Source organism: Copadichromis virginalis, linkage group LG18, assembly GCF_057382275.1.
Source record: "Copadichromis virginalis isolate Kocher_CV1m ecotype Utaka linkage group LG18, C_Virginalis_male_GT1.1, whole genome shotgun sequence".
Lineage (NCBI taxonomy): Eukaryota > Metazoa > Chordata > Actinopteri > Cichliformes > Cichlidae > Copadichromis > Copadichromis virginalis.
Genome location: NC_140635.1, coordinates 28156978 through 28174956, shown reverse-complemented (window position 1 = coordinate 28174956; position 17979 = coordinate 28156978). Strand labels below are relative to the sequence as shown.

Sequence of the window (17979 nt, the reverse complement as noted above, 5' to 3'; positions counted from 1 at the left end):
GTCATCCATAAGCATCTGAATCTGACTTGAGTTGGGATTTTGACAAGGCCACTTCACAACCTTCATTTTGCTTTTGTTCTTTGTTTTCTCTTTTTTCTTTTTTTGAGACATTCAAAGGTGGACTTGCTGCTGTGTTTCGGATCATTACTCTGCTGTATAAACCAACTGCTCTTGAGCTTCAGGAAATGAACCGATGGCTGGATATTCTCCATCCGGAATTTCTTTGCAGTGAGCAGAATTCATGGTCCCATCATTTAGAGCAAGTCACCCAGAAGCAGCCCCAGACCATCACACTAGCATCACCATGCTTGACTTTTCAGATGGTGTTTTTTTTTTTTAATGAAATGCTGTGCTAGTTTTACACCAGATGGTGAAAGTTCAACTTTTTTCTCCCCAGTCCACAGAATATTTTCCAGAAAGTTTTGGGGATCATCAAGACGTTTGTGCAAATGTGAGACGAGCCTTTGTGTCCTTTTTGGTCAACAGTGGTTTTCTCCTTTAAACTCTCCATGGATGCCATTTTTGCCCAGTCTCTTTCTTTTTGTTGAATCATGAACTCTGGCCTTAACTGAGTGAAGTGAGCCCTACAGAAGTTTAGATGTTGTTCTGGATTCTTTTGTGGCCTCATGGATGAGTCGTCGATGCACTCTTGGAGTACTTTTGGTAGGCTGGGAAAGTTCAGAAGGTTCAGTACTTTTCTGAGTTTTCTCCATTTGTGGACCGTGGTCCAATGGAGTCCCAAATTTTAGAAATGGCTTTGTAACCCTTTACAGACTGATAGACGGCAGTGACTTCTTTCCTTTTCCTTCATTAGCTCTTGTGTATTTAAATCTTCAGTTTGCTTCTGTTTGTTGTACTGTGTAGTCTGCTTGTTTGTTTCCTGCTCGTTCCTGCAGGGTATTTCCTGTATTCCGAGTGTACGTACTCATCTTCTATTTGTCAAATATTAAATTATATTTCATGATCTGAAACGTAAGTGTGACACATGCACAGACATACAGCAAGACTACAGACTGCTTGTTCAGTGTGCTCCTGTTGTAAGCTTGAATATAATATTTCACCTTTAATGGGATCATAAAATACAGACTGAAATGTACCGCCTGTCCAAATGTTTTTCTTCTCTAGTGAGAAAAACATGCACAGTCACTGTGATATAAAGCCTCCCAAAGACGTCCTGGCATCACAAGTGCAGCTAAAGTGAGCTTTAAAGTTTATCATAGCGTAGAATACTATAGCAAAAGAAATCATCTTATATTTATAGTCTGGAGCCTGCAGCAAACCCACACTGCACATTATAAACAGCGGCACTACCCACGGCGTCTCAGTGCAGCACAAGACAGAAATCTCAGAAACCATTTTCATATATATGTATGTAACTGTTCAATACACAACATAATTTTAGTCTTGTCATCCTGTTCACTGGGCCATGCTTAATGACCACTTTTAATTATTATTGTTATTTTACTGTATTTTAAAAAATAAACTGTGCATGAGGTTAGGTAGAGAAAACTAAGTCAGCAGAATAGAAACAAAGTTTAGTTCTGTAGTTGAAAACTTGAGTATTTTTGTCTTGTTTGTCCAAATACATTGACTTGACTACACAGTCTCTGTGGTACAGTGTGTTGTGCTTGTCTGTTTACCCCCAGATATTAAACTCAATGTGGTTTGTCCTGCACAGACTGTTAGCTCAGGGCTTTTATGAGCTCTGTTACAGCAATATTCTAAAGTCAACACAGTTTTACAACAGTCCACTTATGTTTCTGTTTGATCTGGGCTGGCTCATAAGAACCAAACCTAAAAAAAAAATTCCAGTTGTTTTTTTAATTTAAGCCAAATCTGTTACTCTCTCTCCCCCTTTTTTTCTGTGAGTTTTGACATGAAAGCCTGGTAACACCGTCCTCCCACAGCAGGTGGACGGGCTACTGTCATTTTTCAGCTGAGATCTAAAGCGGTCGTGTTTATAGCTGGGTATGATCTGTAAAATCTGCTGTAATCCAGTAGCAACGCTTTCAAAAAACTCCTTTTCTACTCCATTATGTGTTTAAATCGGTCTTTCCTCAGGCATCCTCAGATGTTTGACCTTTCCTGTGAGGAATGATTCAGTGACATGAGAGGGAAGCATTTTCTGAATTCTCTGCAAAGTTCCCAAATCTTAAGCATTACACATCATAGTGATATCTGATGAGTGTTTTTGTAATAATCACGTGCAAAACATTTTTAAAGACAGTGAGAAAAATAATTTTCTCACTGCTGATAAGAAAATAAACATCTCTCGTTATTTAAGGCAATGAAAAAAAGATGAAACTTCGTGTTTTAGTGACCATGAAATGTGCAAAGAAGATACTTCAGTTAAGCAGAATCTGATAATACAAAAGTTTTTTGAACTCATGTGGTTCATTTTATTGTTGTTTGCACATCAAATTCTGTTATAGTGTTTTCTCTGCTGCTGTGGACCACGGACTACCAAGTCATCAGCTTAGGAGAAACAATATAATAGATGTAATTTTTGTGATTATAGTGATTATAGTGATTGTAAAGGCTTCCATATTTTCGGCAGAGGAGTTTATTTCAAATAAACAAACTCTCACTGAGCAAGATTGCAATTTCTTTTTAATTCTGCCAGCTGGTGGCCATGCAGCTAAAAAAAAAAAAGTGTATTCTCAGTTGTGAGATATGCACTGGAGAAAAGAGGAAAGTAGAATGAGAGAGAAGCAGGTGTAACAGTGAAGCTGCAACAAGCAAAGGCAGCAAAATACATGGAATCAACCACCCAAGAAAACAGACATTGCACAAGAGGGGTGAATAAGAGTGCGCAGGCAGCGTGGAGTGAGTGGGCGAGAGTGTCAGGAAAGTTTACAAGATGGCAGTGAGACCTGCTGTGATATGAGATTTGAAAATGGTGGCACTGACAAAAGACGGGGGGTGGCAGAGTCGATCATATTAATATTTTCATTATGAGTGACCATGATGGACATGATTGGAAATGAGTGCATCACAGGGAGAGCTCAGTTTGATCAGTGTGGAGAAAGGCAACGTTAAGCTGGTTTGGACATGTGCAGAGGAGGGGGAGTGGATAAATTGGCAAAAGGATGTTGAAAATGGAGCTACCAAGCGGCAGGAAAAGAGAAAGACCTCAGAGAAGATTCTTAGATGTAGTGAAGGAGGACGTGCAGAAGGTTGGTGTGACAGACAAATGCTAGGGAGAGGATGAGATGGAGGCAGATGATCCACTGTGGCAACCCCACATAAAGGGAACAGATGACAGAAGAACAGCCACAACGAAACAGCATTACAGTTTTGGATGGTTAATGGTTGGATAACCATCGCTAGAGTTTGGTGCAGCATATGTGCAGGCTTCAGATGTCTTTAAGCACTCTGCTTTAAATGGTTTTATTCTGTTCTTTTCTCTGTATGATGCCAAAGATAGGGGGTGTGATGAATACAGTCATCTCAGGAACAGCAGCCCCGCCCATCTGCTGTTCAAACCTTCTATTAGTGAAGGATAGCCAATTAGAAAAAAGTTGGCTTAAAGGGAGAGAAACGAAAAAATAAACTAGATGAGCTGACGTGCTTCACAAAGACCCAGTATGAGATTAATAATTTTAAACTGTGAAGTTTAAAATACAATAGAGTCTGACAGTAATAATATGAAAATGTAAATCAGCAGAATGGGTCACCTTTAAGAAATGTCTTTAGTTTTGAATGTACCTGAGACTGCGGCAGGACTAAAAGCTGAGCTGGCAGCCTGATGTAGCAGTATAAGGCAAGGCAAGTTTCTTTATATAGCACAATCAACAGCAAGGTGATTCAAAGTGTTTTACAGAGACATTAAAAAACAGAAACAAATAAAAACCATGATTTAAAATGAAAAAGAAAGAGTACATTTTGAAATTTAAGCTTAAACGTGTGGATTTGGTGTTTTATTCAAATGCAGCCGAGAATAGGGGAGTCTTCAACCTGGATTTAAATAAACTGAGTGTTTCAGCTGATCTGAGGCTTTCCGGGAGTTTGTTCCAGATATATGGAGCATAAAAGCTGAATGCAGCTTCTCCGTGTCTGGTTCTGACTCTGGGAACTGTGATATTATTCTGTTATTATATGTTACCTTATATATGTAATCAAAGTAGTTGAATTAGAATACTGCTGTAGATCATATTATACCCTTTAATATAGAGTGTGTGAGCTGTATGTAGTTTAGTTCTCGTTATACTTTTGAGTTAAAAGAACATATTCACGTATTAGTTTATTAGACAAGTGTGCATCACTCTGTATCCTTGATCTGCTGTGAATGTGTTACATGCTTAATTGTTGAATCATGAAGAGAAGATTGTAAGCAGGAGACTCTGTGTCTAAGACAGGGGAGATAGACAGACCACATTCCATACCCCCACCTTACAGAAAGCAGAGAAACAACTGCCGAGGTCATAACTTAGGCGCTGTAACAGAGAAAGAATGTGATGTTTTGGCTTTTATGACTAGATGGGGGCCACTAGAGACTATAAAAAGCTGAGCAACCCGTCACCATTTTGAGACTTGCTGTGACCCTCTTCAGGCAGCTCTCCCCATCATGATGGTCCTTATGCTCTTAAGTGTTGAATTGTATGGAAATAAATGATTGTTGATTGAGCATAAATACACCGAGTATTGTCCTTCCTTCAGCCCAAAGATTCAAAGAATTGGGAGATTTCAACAGAACAGATAAAAAACCGGATCCAGATGACCTGAGGGATCTGGAAGGTTCATACTGGGTCAGGAGGTCACTGATGTATTTTGGTCCTAAACCATTCAGAGCTTTATAGACCAGCATCAGAACTTTAAAGTCTATCCTCTGACGAACAGGCAGCCAGTGTAAAGACCTCAGAGCTGGACTGATGTGGTCCACTTTTTTGGTCTTAGTGAGGACTCGAGCAGCAGAGTTCTGAATGACTGCAGTTGTCTGACTGATTTTTTAGGTAGACCTGTAAAGATGCTGTTACAGTAATCAAGCCTACTAAAGATGAATGCATGGACTAGTTTTTCCAGGTCCTGTTGAGACATCAGATCTTTTATCCTTGAAATATTCTTGAGGTGATAGTAAGCTAATTTTGTTATTGTCTTAATGTGTTTTTCTAAGTTTAGGTCTGCATCCATCACCACTACTGGTTTGTGGTTTTTAGGTATATTGAAGTTCTCTGGTGACCTGTAATCGTTTTTCTTTGGCGCCAAAGACTATTACTTCAGTTTTGTTTTTGTTTAGCTGGAGAAAATTGTGGCACAACCAGTCATTAATTTCCTCAATGCATTTACCAAGAGCCTGTACAGGGCCTTGGTCTCCTGGTGACATTGTGATGTATATTTGTGTGTCATCTGCATAGCTGTGGTAGTTTATTTTGTTGTTCTTTATAATCTGTGCCAGTGGGAGCATGTAAATGTTAAACAGAAGGGGTCCCAAAATGGAACCTTGGGGAACTCCACATGTGATACTTGTCTGCTCAGATGTGAAGTTACCTATTGATACAAAGTATTTCCTTTTTTCTAAGTATGTTTTGAACCAGTTTAGTACAGTTCCTGAAAGACCTGCCCAGTTCTCCAGTCGTTTGAGTAATATGTTGTGGTCAACTGTGTCAAATGCTGCACTGAGATCCAGTAAAACTAAGACTGACATTTTTCCACTGTCTGTATTCAGACATATGTCATTGAACACTTTGGTCAGAGCGGTTTCAGTGCTGTGGTTCTGTCTAAAACCTGACTGGAAGGCATCATAGCAGTTATTCTGTTTTAAGAAGTAACTCAGCTGTTGAGAAACTGCTTTTTCAATGATCTTACTTAAAAATGGGAGATTTGAGATCGGCCTGTAGTTGTTCATTTGTGTCTTGTCAAGATTGTCCTTTTTCAGTATAGGTTTTATTACAGCAGTTTTTAGTGGTTCTGGAAACACACCTGACATTAAAGAAAGGTTGATGATCTGTAACAGGTCTGACTCCAAAGTCTTTGAGACCTTTTTGAAAAAACTTGTTGGCAGGACGTCTAAACAGCAAGAGGAGGAGTTCAGTTGACCCAAGATGTCCTCCAGGTCTTTGCTGTTAATAGGGTGTGGCGGAGGCGTGGCCCCGGGCGCAGCTGCAGGGGAGGAGTGGAGCAGAAGGCTCAACAGGGCGGCGCCGCGAGGCCGGTAAGAACAGATGATGGTGTTTATGTACTGATGATGGTCTCCCTCCGCTGTGTTTATAGTGAGACGGGGAGGAGCGGCCAGGAGAGATCAGCTGGGCTCGTGAGCTGTCAGGCTGTGCGACTGATTCAGCTGTCAAAACTAACAGTGACAAATAAATGTGGAAGTTGGCAGTACATACCTGCGTGTGCGTGTATTTGTGCCTGGTGTATCCCACAAGTGGTGCCGAAACCCAGGAAAGTGCTGGTGGGGGAATGTCCGACCCACAGGCCGCGCCACCCGCCCAGCCCCTGCAATTCTTGGCGCAGATGCTAGCGGAGATGGCGACGATGAGCCGGGATCAGGCGGCCGACCAGCGTGCCCACCTGGCCGCGCTGTGGGAGCAAACGGACCGACAGACGCAAGTTCTGGAGCGGCTGGTCGGGGCCGCTGCCACGCCGAAGCCCTCGCCACTGTCGGTGGCGGTGCCCCGGATGGGGGACGGGGACGACCCACAGGTTTTTTTGGAGACCTTCCGTGCCATGGCGGAGGCTTGCCAATGGCCGCGGGAGGAGTGGGCTCTGCGGCTGCTCCCCCTGCTGTCTGGGGAGGCACAAACAGCGGCCCTGAGTCTGCCTCCGGCGTCCATCTGTCGGCTGGCTGCAACGGACCGACCATTCGCCTGGGCCCGGCAGCTGCGCGACACGGCGGTGCGCTGGCTGCAGCCGGGAGCATCGGAGGGCGAGACGAAGCTGGTGGACAAGGTGGTGCTGGAGCAGTTCACGGAGGGATTGGTGGACACGGGCTGCACACAGACCCTCGTGCACCAAGGCTTGGTTCGCCCCGGGGCATTATTGGAGGCAGAATGGGTGGAGGTGAGGTGTGTTCATGGTGATGTGCACCGGTACCTCATAGTGCCGCTGCTGCTAAAATACAAGGGCCATACACATAGGGTAACGGCGGCGGTTAGCCCGCGCCTGTCGCACCCCCTGATTCTGGGTACCAATTGGCCGGGGTTTCATCAGCTACTGGGGCAGTACGCGGGGGTGCGATCACGACCGGAAGCGGGGTGTAGCGTGTGCGCGGCATTCAGCGGTGACGCGGGGTCGTCCGACACCGACTCCGGGGGGGAGGAGCCGGCGGGTCCCTCACGGGACGTCCCGCCGGCCCCGGAAGTGTCCCCCATGGGTGATTTCCCACTGGAGCAGTCTCATGACGGCACCCTACGCTCAGCCTTTGACCAAGTGATGGCTATTGATGGTCACGTGGTGCGCCCTGAGGCCGCGCAGACCTACCCGCGTTTCGTCTTATTAAATGACCGATTATATCGAGTGAGTCGTGACACTCAGACTGAGGAAACACACACCCAGTTGTTGGTGCCGCAGGGCCGCCGGGAAACACTTTTCCAGGCGGCCCACTATAACCCCATGGCAGGGCATATGGGCTACGAGAAAACTCTGGAGCGAATAACGGCCCGATTTTATTGGCCGGGCATCCGAGCGGATGTGCGCCGCTGGTGCGCGTCCTGCCCGGACTGCCAGCTTGTTAACCAGCCGGCCATACCGAGAGCGCCTCTGCGCCCTCTCCCCCTCATTGAGGTCCCGTTTGAGCGCATCGGCATGGACCTCATCGGGCCGTTTCACTGGAGTGCACGCGGTTACCGCTTTGTGTTAGTCCTGGTGGATTACGCAACGCGGTACCCGGAAGCAGTTCCGCTGCGCACCATCTCGGCTAAGAGTGTGGCGCAGGCACTGTTTCAGGTCATCTCCCGAGTCGGAATCCCGAAAGAGATACTGACTGACCAGGGCACGTCGTTTATGTCTCGTACACTGCGGGAACTGTACGAATTACTGGGCATTAAATCTATTCAGACCAGCGTCTACAACCCTGACGGGCTGGTGGAGCGGCTGAATAAGACCTTAAAGTCCATGATTCGGAAGTTCATTAACGAGGATGAACGCAATTGGGATCACTGGCTAGACCCTCTGTTATTCGCAGTGCGGGAGGTGCCCCAGGCCTCCACGGGATTTTCTCCCTTTGAACTGCTGTTCGGCAGGAGGCCACGTGGGGTGCTCGACCTGATTAAAGAAAGCTGGGAGGACGGTCCGAGCCCCGCCAAAAATGAGATTCAGTACGTGTTGGACCTGAGAGCAAAACTCCACAATTTTGGGGAGGTTGTCACGGGAGAATTTGCTCCAGGCTCAGCAGCGTCAGCAACGCCTGTATGACAGAGGGGCTAGACTCAGGCAATTTTCACTGGGAGATAAAGTGCTTGTGTTACTCCCTTCTTCCAGCTCGAAGTTGCTCGCCAAGTGGCAAGGTCCCTTTGTGGTCACACGGCGAGTCGGGGACGTGGACTATGAGGTCGCTCGGTCGGACAGGGGAGGAGCCACGCAGATTTATCACCTCAATCTCCTCAAACAGTGGCGAGAGGTCGAAACCGCTTCTCTGGTGAGCCTGGTGAAGGAGAGAGATGAGTTGGGGCCTGAGGTGCCAAATTCTATCGTTCCCACCTCCCTCCCTTGTGATGACCATCTCACACAGGCCCAGAGAGCGGATGTTGTCGCGTTGCAACAGCGTTTTGCGGACGTGTTCTCCCCCCCTGCCCGGCCGGACGTCCCTCATCGAGCACCATTTCGTGACGCAGCCCGGCGTGACGGTGCGTTCACGGGCCTACAGGCTCCCGGAGCATAAGCGAAAAATCGTGCAGAGGGAATTAGCGGAAATGCTGAGGATGGGAGTAATAGAAGAGTCGCACAGCGCCTGGTGTAGCCCCATCGTTCTGGTGGCGAAGAAGGATGGGTCTATACGGTTCTGTGTCGACTATCGCAGGGTGAACGAAGTGTCACGCTTTGATGCCTACCCCATGCCTCGGGTCGACGAGCTCCTGGACCGGTTAGGCACGGCCCGCTTTTTCACGACGCTGGACTTAACCAAGGGCTATTGGCAGATTCCCTTGTCTGCCGAGGCCAGGGAGAAAACGGCCTTCTCCACTCCGTACGGTTTGTACCAGTTCGTGACACTCCCGTTCGGCCTGTTCGGGGCCCCGGCCACTTTCCAGCGTCTCATGGACCGGGTGCTGCGTCCGCACGCGGCGTATGCTGCCGCCTACCTGGATGACGTGATCATCCACAGCGACACCTGGGCGGAGCATGTGCCGCGGTCCTGGAGTCCCTGAGGGGGGCGGGGCTCACGGCCAATCCGAGGAAGTGCGCGGTTGGACGGAGGGAGGTGCAGTATCTGGGGTACCACCTGGGGGGCGGGCAGGTGCGTCCACAGGTGGAGAAGACGGCGGCTATCGCATCCTGCCCGCGCCCCAGGACGAAAAAGGAGGTGAGACGGTTCTTGGGGTTGGCGGGTTACTATCGTCGCTTTGTGCCGGGGTTTGCGCAGCCAGTGTTGGGGAGTAACGGAATACATGTACCGCCGTTACGTATTTAGAATACAAAATATGAGTAACTGTATTCCGTTACAGTTACCGTTTAAAAAGGTGGTATTCAGAATACAGTTACTTTGTTGAAATAAATGGATTACACTGCGGTACTTTCCTGTTTCATTTTGTCGCGGGTCAGGACTGTTTGGGTTTTGTTTGACAGCTACGTTCTTTCGTTCCAGGCGGCAGCGTTACGGTTGCCATGGTTACAGGGCGACGCTCTCTCTCTCTGCGACTGTGTGTTTCCTGGGTGAGAGAGCGCCTTTTCGTTGTTGTGCTAAGCTAACAGGCAGAATGCTACAAGCATAGCTCTAAAGAATGTAGCATCATGGGCAGTATAGTCCGTGTTGCAGGGAGAATGCACTGCCATACACGTTATGTGTCTGTGAGCGCGAGGAGGGAGAAAAAGGCGAGTGGAAAGGTACGAGTTGTCGTCGAGGAAAAACGGGAGCTGGAAGCATGTAAATATAATAATAACCACTGCAGTCAAGAAGAGTGCCTGACGAGCCCAGTTGTAAGTAAGCTATTAAGACTCGACTGTACACCGTGTTCGTGTTTTCCTCCGAAAACAATAAGTTCCGTTGGAGCAGTCTGTCAACGCCTCTCTCTGTCTCTCGCAAGAAAAATTGACCCACACAACAAAGTAAAGCTATTTTTCGGCTATGAGCCGACAGGGACCCCGCCGTATTAGTCAGAGGTCCCTTTAGTACAGTTCGGAGTCGCGGACCTTCAGTAATAGTAATAAATCACACAGCAATAGTACATTCACGTTGTTGTAAAAAGCACGATAATATATTAAGTAATCCAAAGTATTCAGAATACGTTACTCTCATTGAGTAACGTAACGGAATACGTTACAGAATACATTTTGGGGCATGTATTCTGTATTCTGTAACGGAATACATTTTAAAAGTAACCTTCCCAACACTGTGCGCAGCTAACCAGCCCCCTGACCGATCTCACTCGAAAGGGTGCCCCGGATCTGGTCCAGTGGACGGGGCCGTGCCAGGCGGCGTTTGTGCGAGTGAAAAATGCTCTCTGTGGGGAGCCGCTGCTTCACACTCCTAACTTTTCCCTCCCGTTTGTTCTGCAGACTGACGCCTCGGACAGAGGGCTGGGAGCCGTTTTGTCTCAGCAGGTGAGGGGGGCTGACCGCCCTGTCCTGTACATCAGCCGGAAGCTGGCGGAGCGCGAGCGCCGGTACAGCACCGTGGAGAAGGAGTGCCTGGCCATCCGGTGGGCGGTCGGCTCCCTGCGCTATTACCTCCTGGGACGCTCATTCACCCTCTGTTCGGACCATGCCCCGCTGCAGTGGCTCCACCGCATGAAGGATGCCAACGCCCGGATCACCCGGTGGTATCTGGCGTTGCAGCCCTTTAAGTTCAAGGTGATCCATAGGCCGGGGGCGCAGATGGCGGTGGCCGATTTCCTCTCTCGCTCACAGGAGGGGGAGTTGGCTCGGCCGGACGGCTCCCCGGCCTCGAACGGGCGGTGGGGGTGTGTGGCGGAGGCGTGGCCCCGGGCGCAGCTGCAGGGGAGGAGTGGAGCAGAAGGCTCAACAGGGCGGCGCCGCGAGGCCGGTAAGAACAGCTGATGGTGTTTATGTACTGATGATGGTCTCCCTCCGCTGTGTTTATAGTGAGACGGGGAGGAGCGGCCAGGAGAGATCAGCTGGGCTCGTGAGCTGTCAGGCTGTGCGACTGATTCAGCTGTCAAAACTAACAGTGACAAATAAATGTGGAAGTTGGCAGTACATACCTGCGTGTGCGTGTATTTGTGCCTGGTGTATCCCACATAGGGTGAAACTGTTTCATGGTGTTTAAACTGTTTTTTGGTGGACACAGTACATATCCTGAATCTGCTGTTGATGTACCAATTGTTTGTCTAATCTTTTGGATTTTGTCTTTGAAGAATTTGGCAAAGTCATTGCAGGCCATGGTTGAATGAAGTTCAGCTGCCACTGACACAGGAGGGTTTGTTAGCCTGTCAACTGTAGAAAATAAGACTCGAGCATTATGACTGTTTTTGGTGATGATGTCAGAGAAGTAGGACCTCCTTGCACTCCTCAGTTGTAAATTAGAATTGTGAAGTTTCTCTTTATAGATGTCATAATGAACCTGGAGGTTTGTTTTTCTCCATCTGCGCTCAGCTTTCCTACGCTCTCTTTTTTCATTTTTCACCAGTGTGGAGTTTCTCCATGGAGACTTTTTCCTTCCAGAGATAACCTTCACCTTAATGGGAGCAATAGTCTCCATTACATTTAACATTTTAGCATTGAAGCTATTGACGAGCTCATTGACTGAAGTATAACTGTAACCTGATCCAGAGTACAGTACTGATGCATCCCTAATAGCATGAGGAAAATAATATACTGCTGAAGAGAAGAGCATTTCATCTTAAACAACATACTTTATTGGCTGTGGTCATGAGTCTCGGGTCAGGTTGGTGAGCATGTGCATATTGTATATCTTCCAGACAACAGCTGAATATAAATTTCTCCAATATCCCTTAAGCAGTTTTTAAGAACTGTCACAATAAATCAAACTTCACATTTACTAAAAACTAATTAGCAAATCTCTTCCACGGCTCAAAATTAACCCAAAATTGAATACTGGCATCATGTTGCTGAAGTCTTCTGGTCTCAGGCTCATGGAAACTGTTGTAGTTGATTTAATTCATTGCTTTTAATGGGAAAACTAGATTATAGCAGCAGATCCCCTACAACTTTCACCTACCCGATGAGTACAACACTGTCTCTGCTTTGCAACGTTCTTGGTATGAATAAATCCATTATTAGAGGCCATGTAATATCATCATGAAAGACACCCACACATCTCTGGATATAACTTTGATAGCATCTGAAATCAAACATCACCCTGCATCAATCTTTTACTGCTCTGGCAGGATCAAATGTATCAGCTGAATGTAATATTCCAAAATGAAACATCTTATGATGTGATAACATCTGAAATATATATATATTTATATGTATAAAGGAACAGTCTTTGTTCTCCTGCCTGTGTGACATTCACTCACCTCTTCTGTCTTGCTTTTCTGTTAGAAACCATCTGCTTCTGCATCACTCCTTTGATACCGTATATCCAGGAAAAGACAGTTTGAATGAAAAACACAGGATTGAGTAAAGCTGTGTTTATTCAGAAGATCCCGCGAAACCAGCGCGATACGCACCGAGTCTACTAAGAGACATCAAACGTGCGTACCTCTTATTCGATTTTCCCCGCTTTGGATAAGAAGTCAGAGCATACGGACATGATCATTCACACTAATGAATGCTGAACACCAGACACACATCACGTCCTAAACATATTTTTGGGTCTCTGCTATGCAAGACCTTTAATTCAGTATTTATTACCGTGCCTCATTAGTCGGCTTGCTTGCTATGACCTTTACAGCAGGGCAGCATTGTTCTGCTTTCTTTCTCCCTACTGAGAATTCTGCGTAGCGTCCTGACAAATTAACATCACTCAGGCCAAAAGTTGTGCGCACCAACATGATGCACATATTCGTGCATTTTCCTTTCCCCCCACGTGCACGCTCATCAGTTTGCCCCCCTATTTCGGTGATGCTGCTGTGCGCAGGTCAGCGAGTGAGTGTATGCGGAAAGCAATCTGACTCCAATATGTGGTGAGTGGCCCCCAGCAGTGCAAGGTTAATCCAGCGACTGTGTGCAGAGCCTGCTTGAAGAAGGAGGCATGCAGGAAGACATAGACGAGCTGTCAGAGACAGAAAAAAAAAGATCCTGTCCTGTTCATCTTCAGTATAATGGAAGACACTAAAAGTTCAGCAAGACAGAGAAGAAAATGCAAAGAGGCGGGTAGAAGAGGTGAAGCAGCTAAATGGATGCCAGGAGGCTGATGGCAGTGGGTGAGGAGGTCCAGATAAAGACACACACACATGCACATGCATGCGTCTCCACAAATTGTGTTCAGTGGGTGCTCTTGGCACAAAAGTCAATGCAATACATCTTCAATTGTTCAGTCATTCAAACATCTAAGACTGTGAGCAGAAAGAAGAAATCGATGTGAAGAGAGAGCAGGAATACGACGTGCTAACGCCACGCTAACAATGTCTTCTGTCACTGACAGTGATGCCCTCTAATTTGAAGGAACATCGATCACTCAGAAAAGCTTCGCGGAGATTCGACGAATACAGAGACTGTCGCTTTGTCAAAGCGGCACCCGGCATAATTCACCCAAACAATCAATTTCACTTTTCCTTTCTCTGGCCCTCCCTCACTCTTTCATTCTGGTTTTATGAGGCCATTGAGGAATTACTCATCCATAACCAGTGGAGGCTCTAATGATGTCTGTGAGATATTTCTCTCTCTCTCTCTCTCCCTCACACACACACACTGTCTCCCTACAATATTTAAGTTTGTCGAAGCCCAGTTTTTTTGTCAGATGTTTAATAAATTGGCTCTTTGTGGAGGTCAGTGTTACATATTTTCACATGGTGCTTAATCTTGGTCTAACACTCGAGTTAGCGAGACGGTGGATGCGATCAAAGCTCGCTCAGATACTGTAAAATGATTGGAAGTTTGCCTTTTTTGCACCATGATAAGACAGAAATAAAGTTTTGGAACTTATCCCAGAGGAAGCGAGTGTACCAGTCGAGAGCCTGTTTTGAATTTAAAAGGCTGACAGATTCACGAGGCTCTTGTGGAAAGTAAAATGCAATTTAGTTAGTGTGCACTGCGGGTAAATGTTAGCCAGAGATCAAGGTGTGAAAGAGCTGATAAAAGCAGGGGATTAAAACCCCTGCTGGACTTGTTTGCTCCGTGTTTAGCCTCTTCCTTTGTCGCCTGGATAGGAAGGTTTCGGTGCTCACATAATGTACAAAGTGACCACAAAGAAGCGTGACGACCTCAGGGCCACAGAATGACCATAAAGTAAGGATGGGAAATTATGTAACACAAATGTTTCTCAAGTAGAAATCAGACTTTTATCTCGGAGGGATTTTTGCTTCACAGCAACTGGACTCTCACATAGGTGGCTAACAAGCTGTAATCCTATTCGAGATAAGATCAAACGCCCGAAATCTTTAGTTGCAGCAGGTATCAGAGGACCTAATGTTTGGCTCCAGTGGCCATTTCTCAGCTTAAAGCAGGCCTTTAAACATCAGAAGATTAGATGTGTTGAAGTGAGTGAGAGAAGTTTTAGAAAAGATTTATCAGCCCTTGCAAACTTCATCAGTGAAAGGCTGCCACCGCTGACCGCAGACATCCAGCATGAACACTCGGTCCGTTCGCAGCTGCACAAAGAATTTGTGGTCTCTGTAACTGAAAAGCTCAAAGTTTTTCAGGTTTTCATCTAATGTTTTTTTAAGTCTTCCCAAAGGTGACTTGTGTGTTTTGATTCAACTGAAAAGTGAACTTTAGGAATTCTTCTTTTTCAACTTGTTACCTGTCAAGCAACTAAAATATGAACTGATTTAAAAGCAAGAGGGAACTGGTATAATATACAGCAGTGATAAAGATTCAAGATGGGACATCCTGCCTTTCAGTGTCTGTGACTCTGTTCATTAAACACTTTAAATCAGGCACTGGGCCAAGGACTCCTGCTGACAGAAGAACATTTTCATCTTTTATACAGAAATAAGGCTTGCAAAAAAGAGAACTTCATCCAAGTGACTCGGATGTGTGCACTGACGGTTTTAATTAATACAACTCTTAGAGGACAATTAATGTAAGTCTGTGTTTAATGCTAATTGAAACTCCTTGTTTGCTGCTGGTATAGAGCACACCTGGTCTGATCGCTCTACTTTAATTCCGCAATCCAGTCTGGCCCAGTATCAAGCAAGTGCGTACCAGCATTATTCTCTATTGTGTGCATCATTATACCCAATTTATTTATGTCAGCACTGCTGAGCAAAGGTATAGCAGCATCCCGTTTTCTCATTACACAGCTTTCCCCCTTGGAAATGTTTTATTCTGCAACAAATGCTGCAGATGTACCTGCCATGGAGGCAGTCAGCGTCGCCACAGCCCGCTACAGACCTGCAGGAGCAGCTAAATGAACAGTGCACAGTGAGGAGGTTTGATTCGCCTCAGGTACAGCCTCTCAACTAAACGGTAATAAGCATTTAGCGGCCATTTAATAGCAGGTTGCACACAAAAATCACCAGCCGACAGTACTGTGACATGCTGCAGAGTTCATAATGGAATTCGAACAAACGATTTCTAAATGACTAAATTACTTTCGTGAAACCGTGGAGCTGTCTTATGACAAGGAGAATGTCAAAATGATGCACACAGCTGCAGAAGGGACCGGTACGGTACGGTCTGTCACGGAGCTCCATCCAGACCACATCCACAGATATAATGACCAGTACCGCACCTGGACCAAACCTGCGCATCTTTATGTGAAAGCTTCATCGGGATTATGAGAGGAGATGTGCAACTCGAATCACGGATTGGATTCATGAACCAGTTGACTCGTGCAGAATGAGTTTTTTTATTTGCTTGTTTGTTTGTTTTTTAAAACAATAAAACGTAATAAGATAACCTCCACTTTAAGCGATACCTTAATGAAAGACCTTAATGACGTAGGAGACTGCAGGATGATCCCACCCAAAATGCACGAAACGAACGAGAGAAAGCTTGCAATAAACAAAATGCCTTGTTCCAGCAGCGACGAGTCATGCAGAACGAACAAACAGCTGTAATAACAGGCTCTTATTGTCTCCAGAGTGGCACACGAGCATTGCTCATTATCTCCAGATTTAATTCATTAGGAGTCCGAAGATTTTTAAGCTTTTCTGTGAAAGTTTGATATGGCTTCACACATGACTCAGTGCACGAGAGACAGTTGGACATTTTTACGTTTTCTTTTTCAAAATCATCATTTCGTCTGTACGAATAAAGCATACCACGATCCAGTCTACAAAGCGCAGTGCTCTGGAGAGGATCCACGCATTCCGCGCAGCAACACTCACGACCTCGTGTGAAATAAAGAATATAGAGCCTGTATACAGTACAGAAACCTATAGCACCACCTAACTGATCCCGCATTTGTACTCACCACAGAGCGAGTTGGCGAAGCCGTACCACACGCAGCCCCGTTCCCCTATGAGCCACCTTCCTTGCGTGCTGGCCGCGAAGCTGAACGGAGTCCCCAGTACGCACACCAGCAGGTCGCTGATGGAAATGTTCATCAGGAGCAGGTTGATGGGCGACCGCAGCATCTTGTAGCGGCAGAAAAGAACAAGCACCAGCAGGTTGTTAATAAGTCCGAAAGTGCCGATAAAGCCCAGGCACACAGCCACTACCAGGTTCCCAGTCGGGGTGAGAGCGGTCCGGTATGATCCGCCCCCCAGGTGCCCTTCCCCGGCTCCGGCACACAGAGCGCTGTTGAAATCCGCGCAGCCGCTCAGGCTCACGTTGGACACGATCATGGCAGTCCTGGTGTCACTGCGGTGCCACACCGAGTGACCACGGTAGCTAATATATCATCGGTATTTCTTTTTTTCCTCCTGTGTGGAAAAAGTACCGTAGCCGACAACACTTGTTGCTTTAAAAAGAAACGTCAAGTAGAGCCAAGCGGACAAGTGGGGTGATAAATAGTTGTTGTTTTTGCTCTTTTTTTGGTGGGGATGTCAAAACTTTGTCTTTGTTCAGGGGGAGGGGAGTGTTCGTAAACAGGAATATATCTTAAAAAAGAAATGAAAGAAAGAAAAGGAATAAAGTTTGTAGGCTTTGCTCCACCGTGTGGATGTCTACAGTGTGCACTCGCACTCTTTCCGGAGACGCTCCTGTCTCTCACGCAAACACCTTCTCTCTCTGTCCGTGTTTAAATCACCGTGGCCCGCTCTCCGGTAGCTGACGTTCGGTGACTGGGAGGGTGTGTGGGTGGAAGGAGCGGCGTTGGGCATCCAGCAGCATCGACCAATCGGGCGATAATGGCGCTCCTCGAAGAGAAACGCCAACCCGCTCTTGCTCAGAGCGCGACTCGACGAAAAGTCCCGCTCAATAAAGTTTATGGAGCTGCTCTTCCCCACCACCACCCCAGCCCCACCTCTGCTCTGACGTCCTCAGTGCAGGTATCGATGCTCGGCGCTGTCCGAGGTGCTGAACCAATTCCACTAATCAACGGTGCGTCCAAGTCTGCATGCATGTAAATGAAGTCAATACCGTAGCAGTAGAAAGGTAGAAGCCCCCGGCTCTTTAATATATCACCACCAGTTATAGCATTTCACTGTCTTTATTTAGAAAGCATCTCTCGCAGTGGGAAATGTTGTGCAGTCTTTCTAAATCAGGCACAAAAGCAATGAGCCGCCCTAAATGAATCAGGTGAATAATCACTAATGGGGAGATTTCCAGCCGACTTTGGGGCTGTTTTAGATTATAACGAGGTCACCGTGCAGCACTGGGTTTGAGCGGAAGGTTGAAACTCTGCGTGTG

General features: G+C 46.5%; 1 protein-coding gene across 1 annotated transcript in view; it reads right to left on the bottom strand.

Annotated features, from left to right (window-relative positions):
* LOC146688165 (vertebrate ancient opsin-like) overlaps nucleotides 1-17027 on the bottom strand; it is a 91872-nt gene extending 74845 nt beyond the window's left edge. Inside the window, exon 1 of the mRNA XM_085439995.1 lies at nucleotides 16601-17027. Coding sequence (XP_085296121.1) covers nucleotides 16601-16973 — 373 coding nt within the window. The 5' untranslated portion in view covers nucleotides 16974-17027. The remainder of the gene's footprint in view (nucleotides 1-16600) is intronic.
* Between the last annotated feature and the right edge of the window lie 952 nt (nucleotides 17028-17979).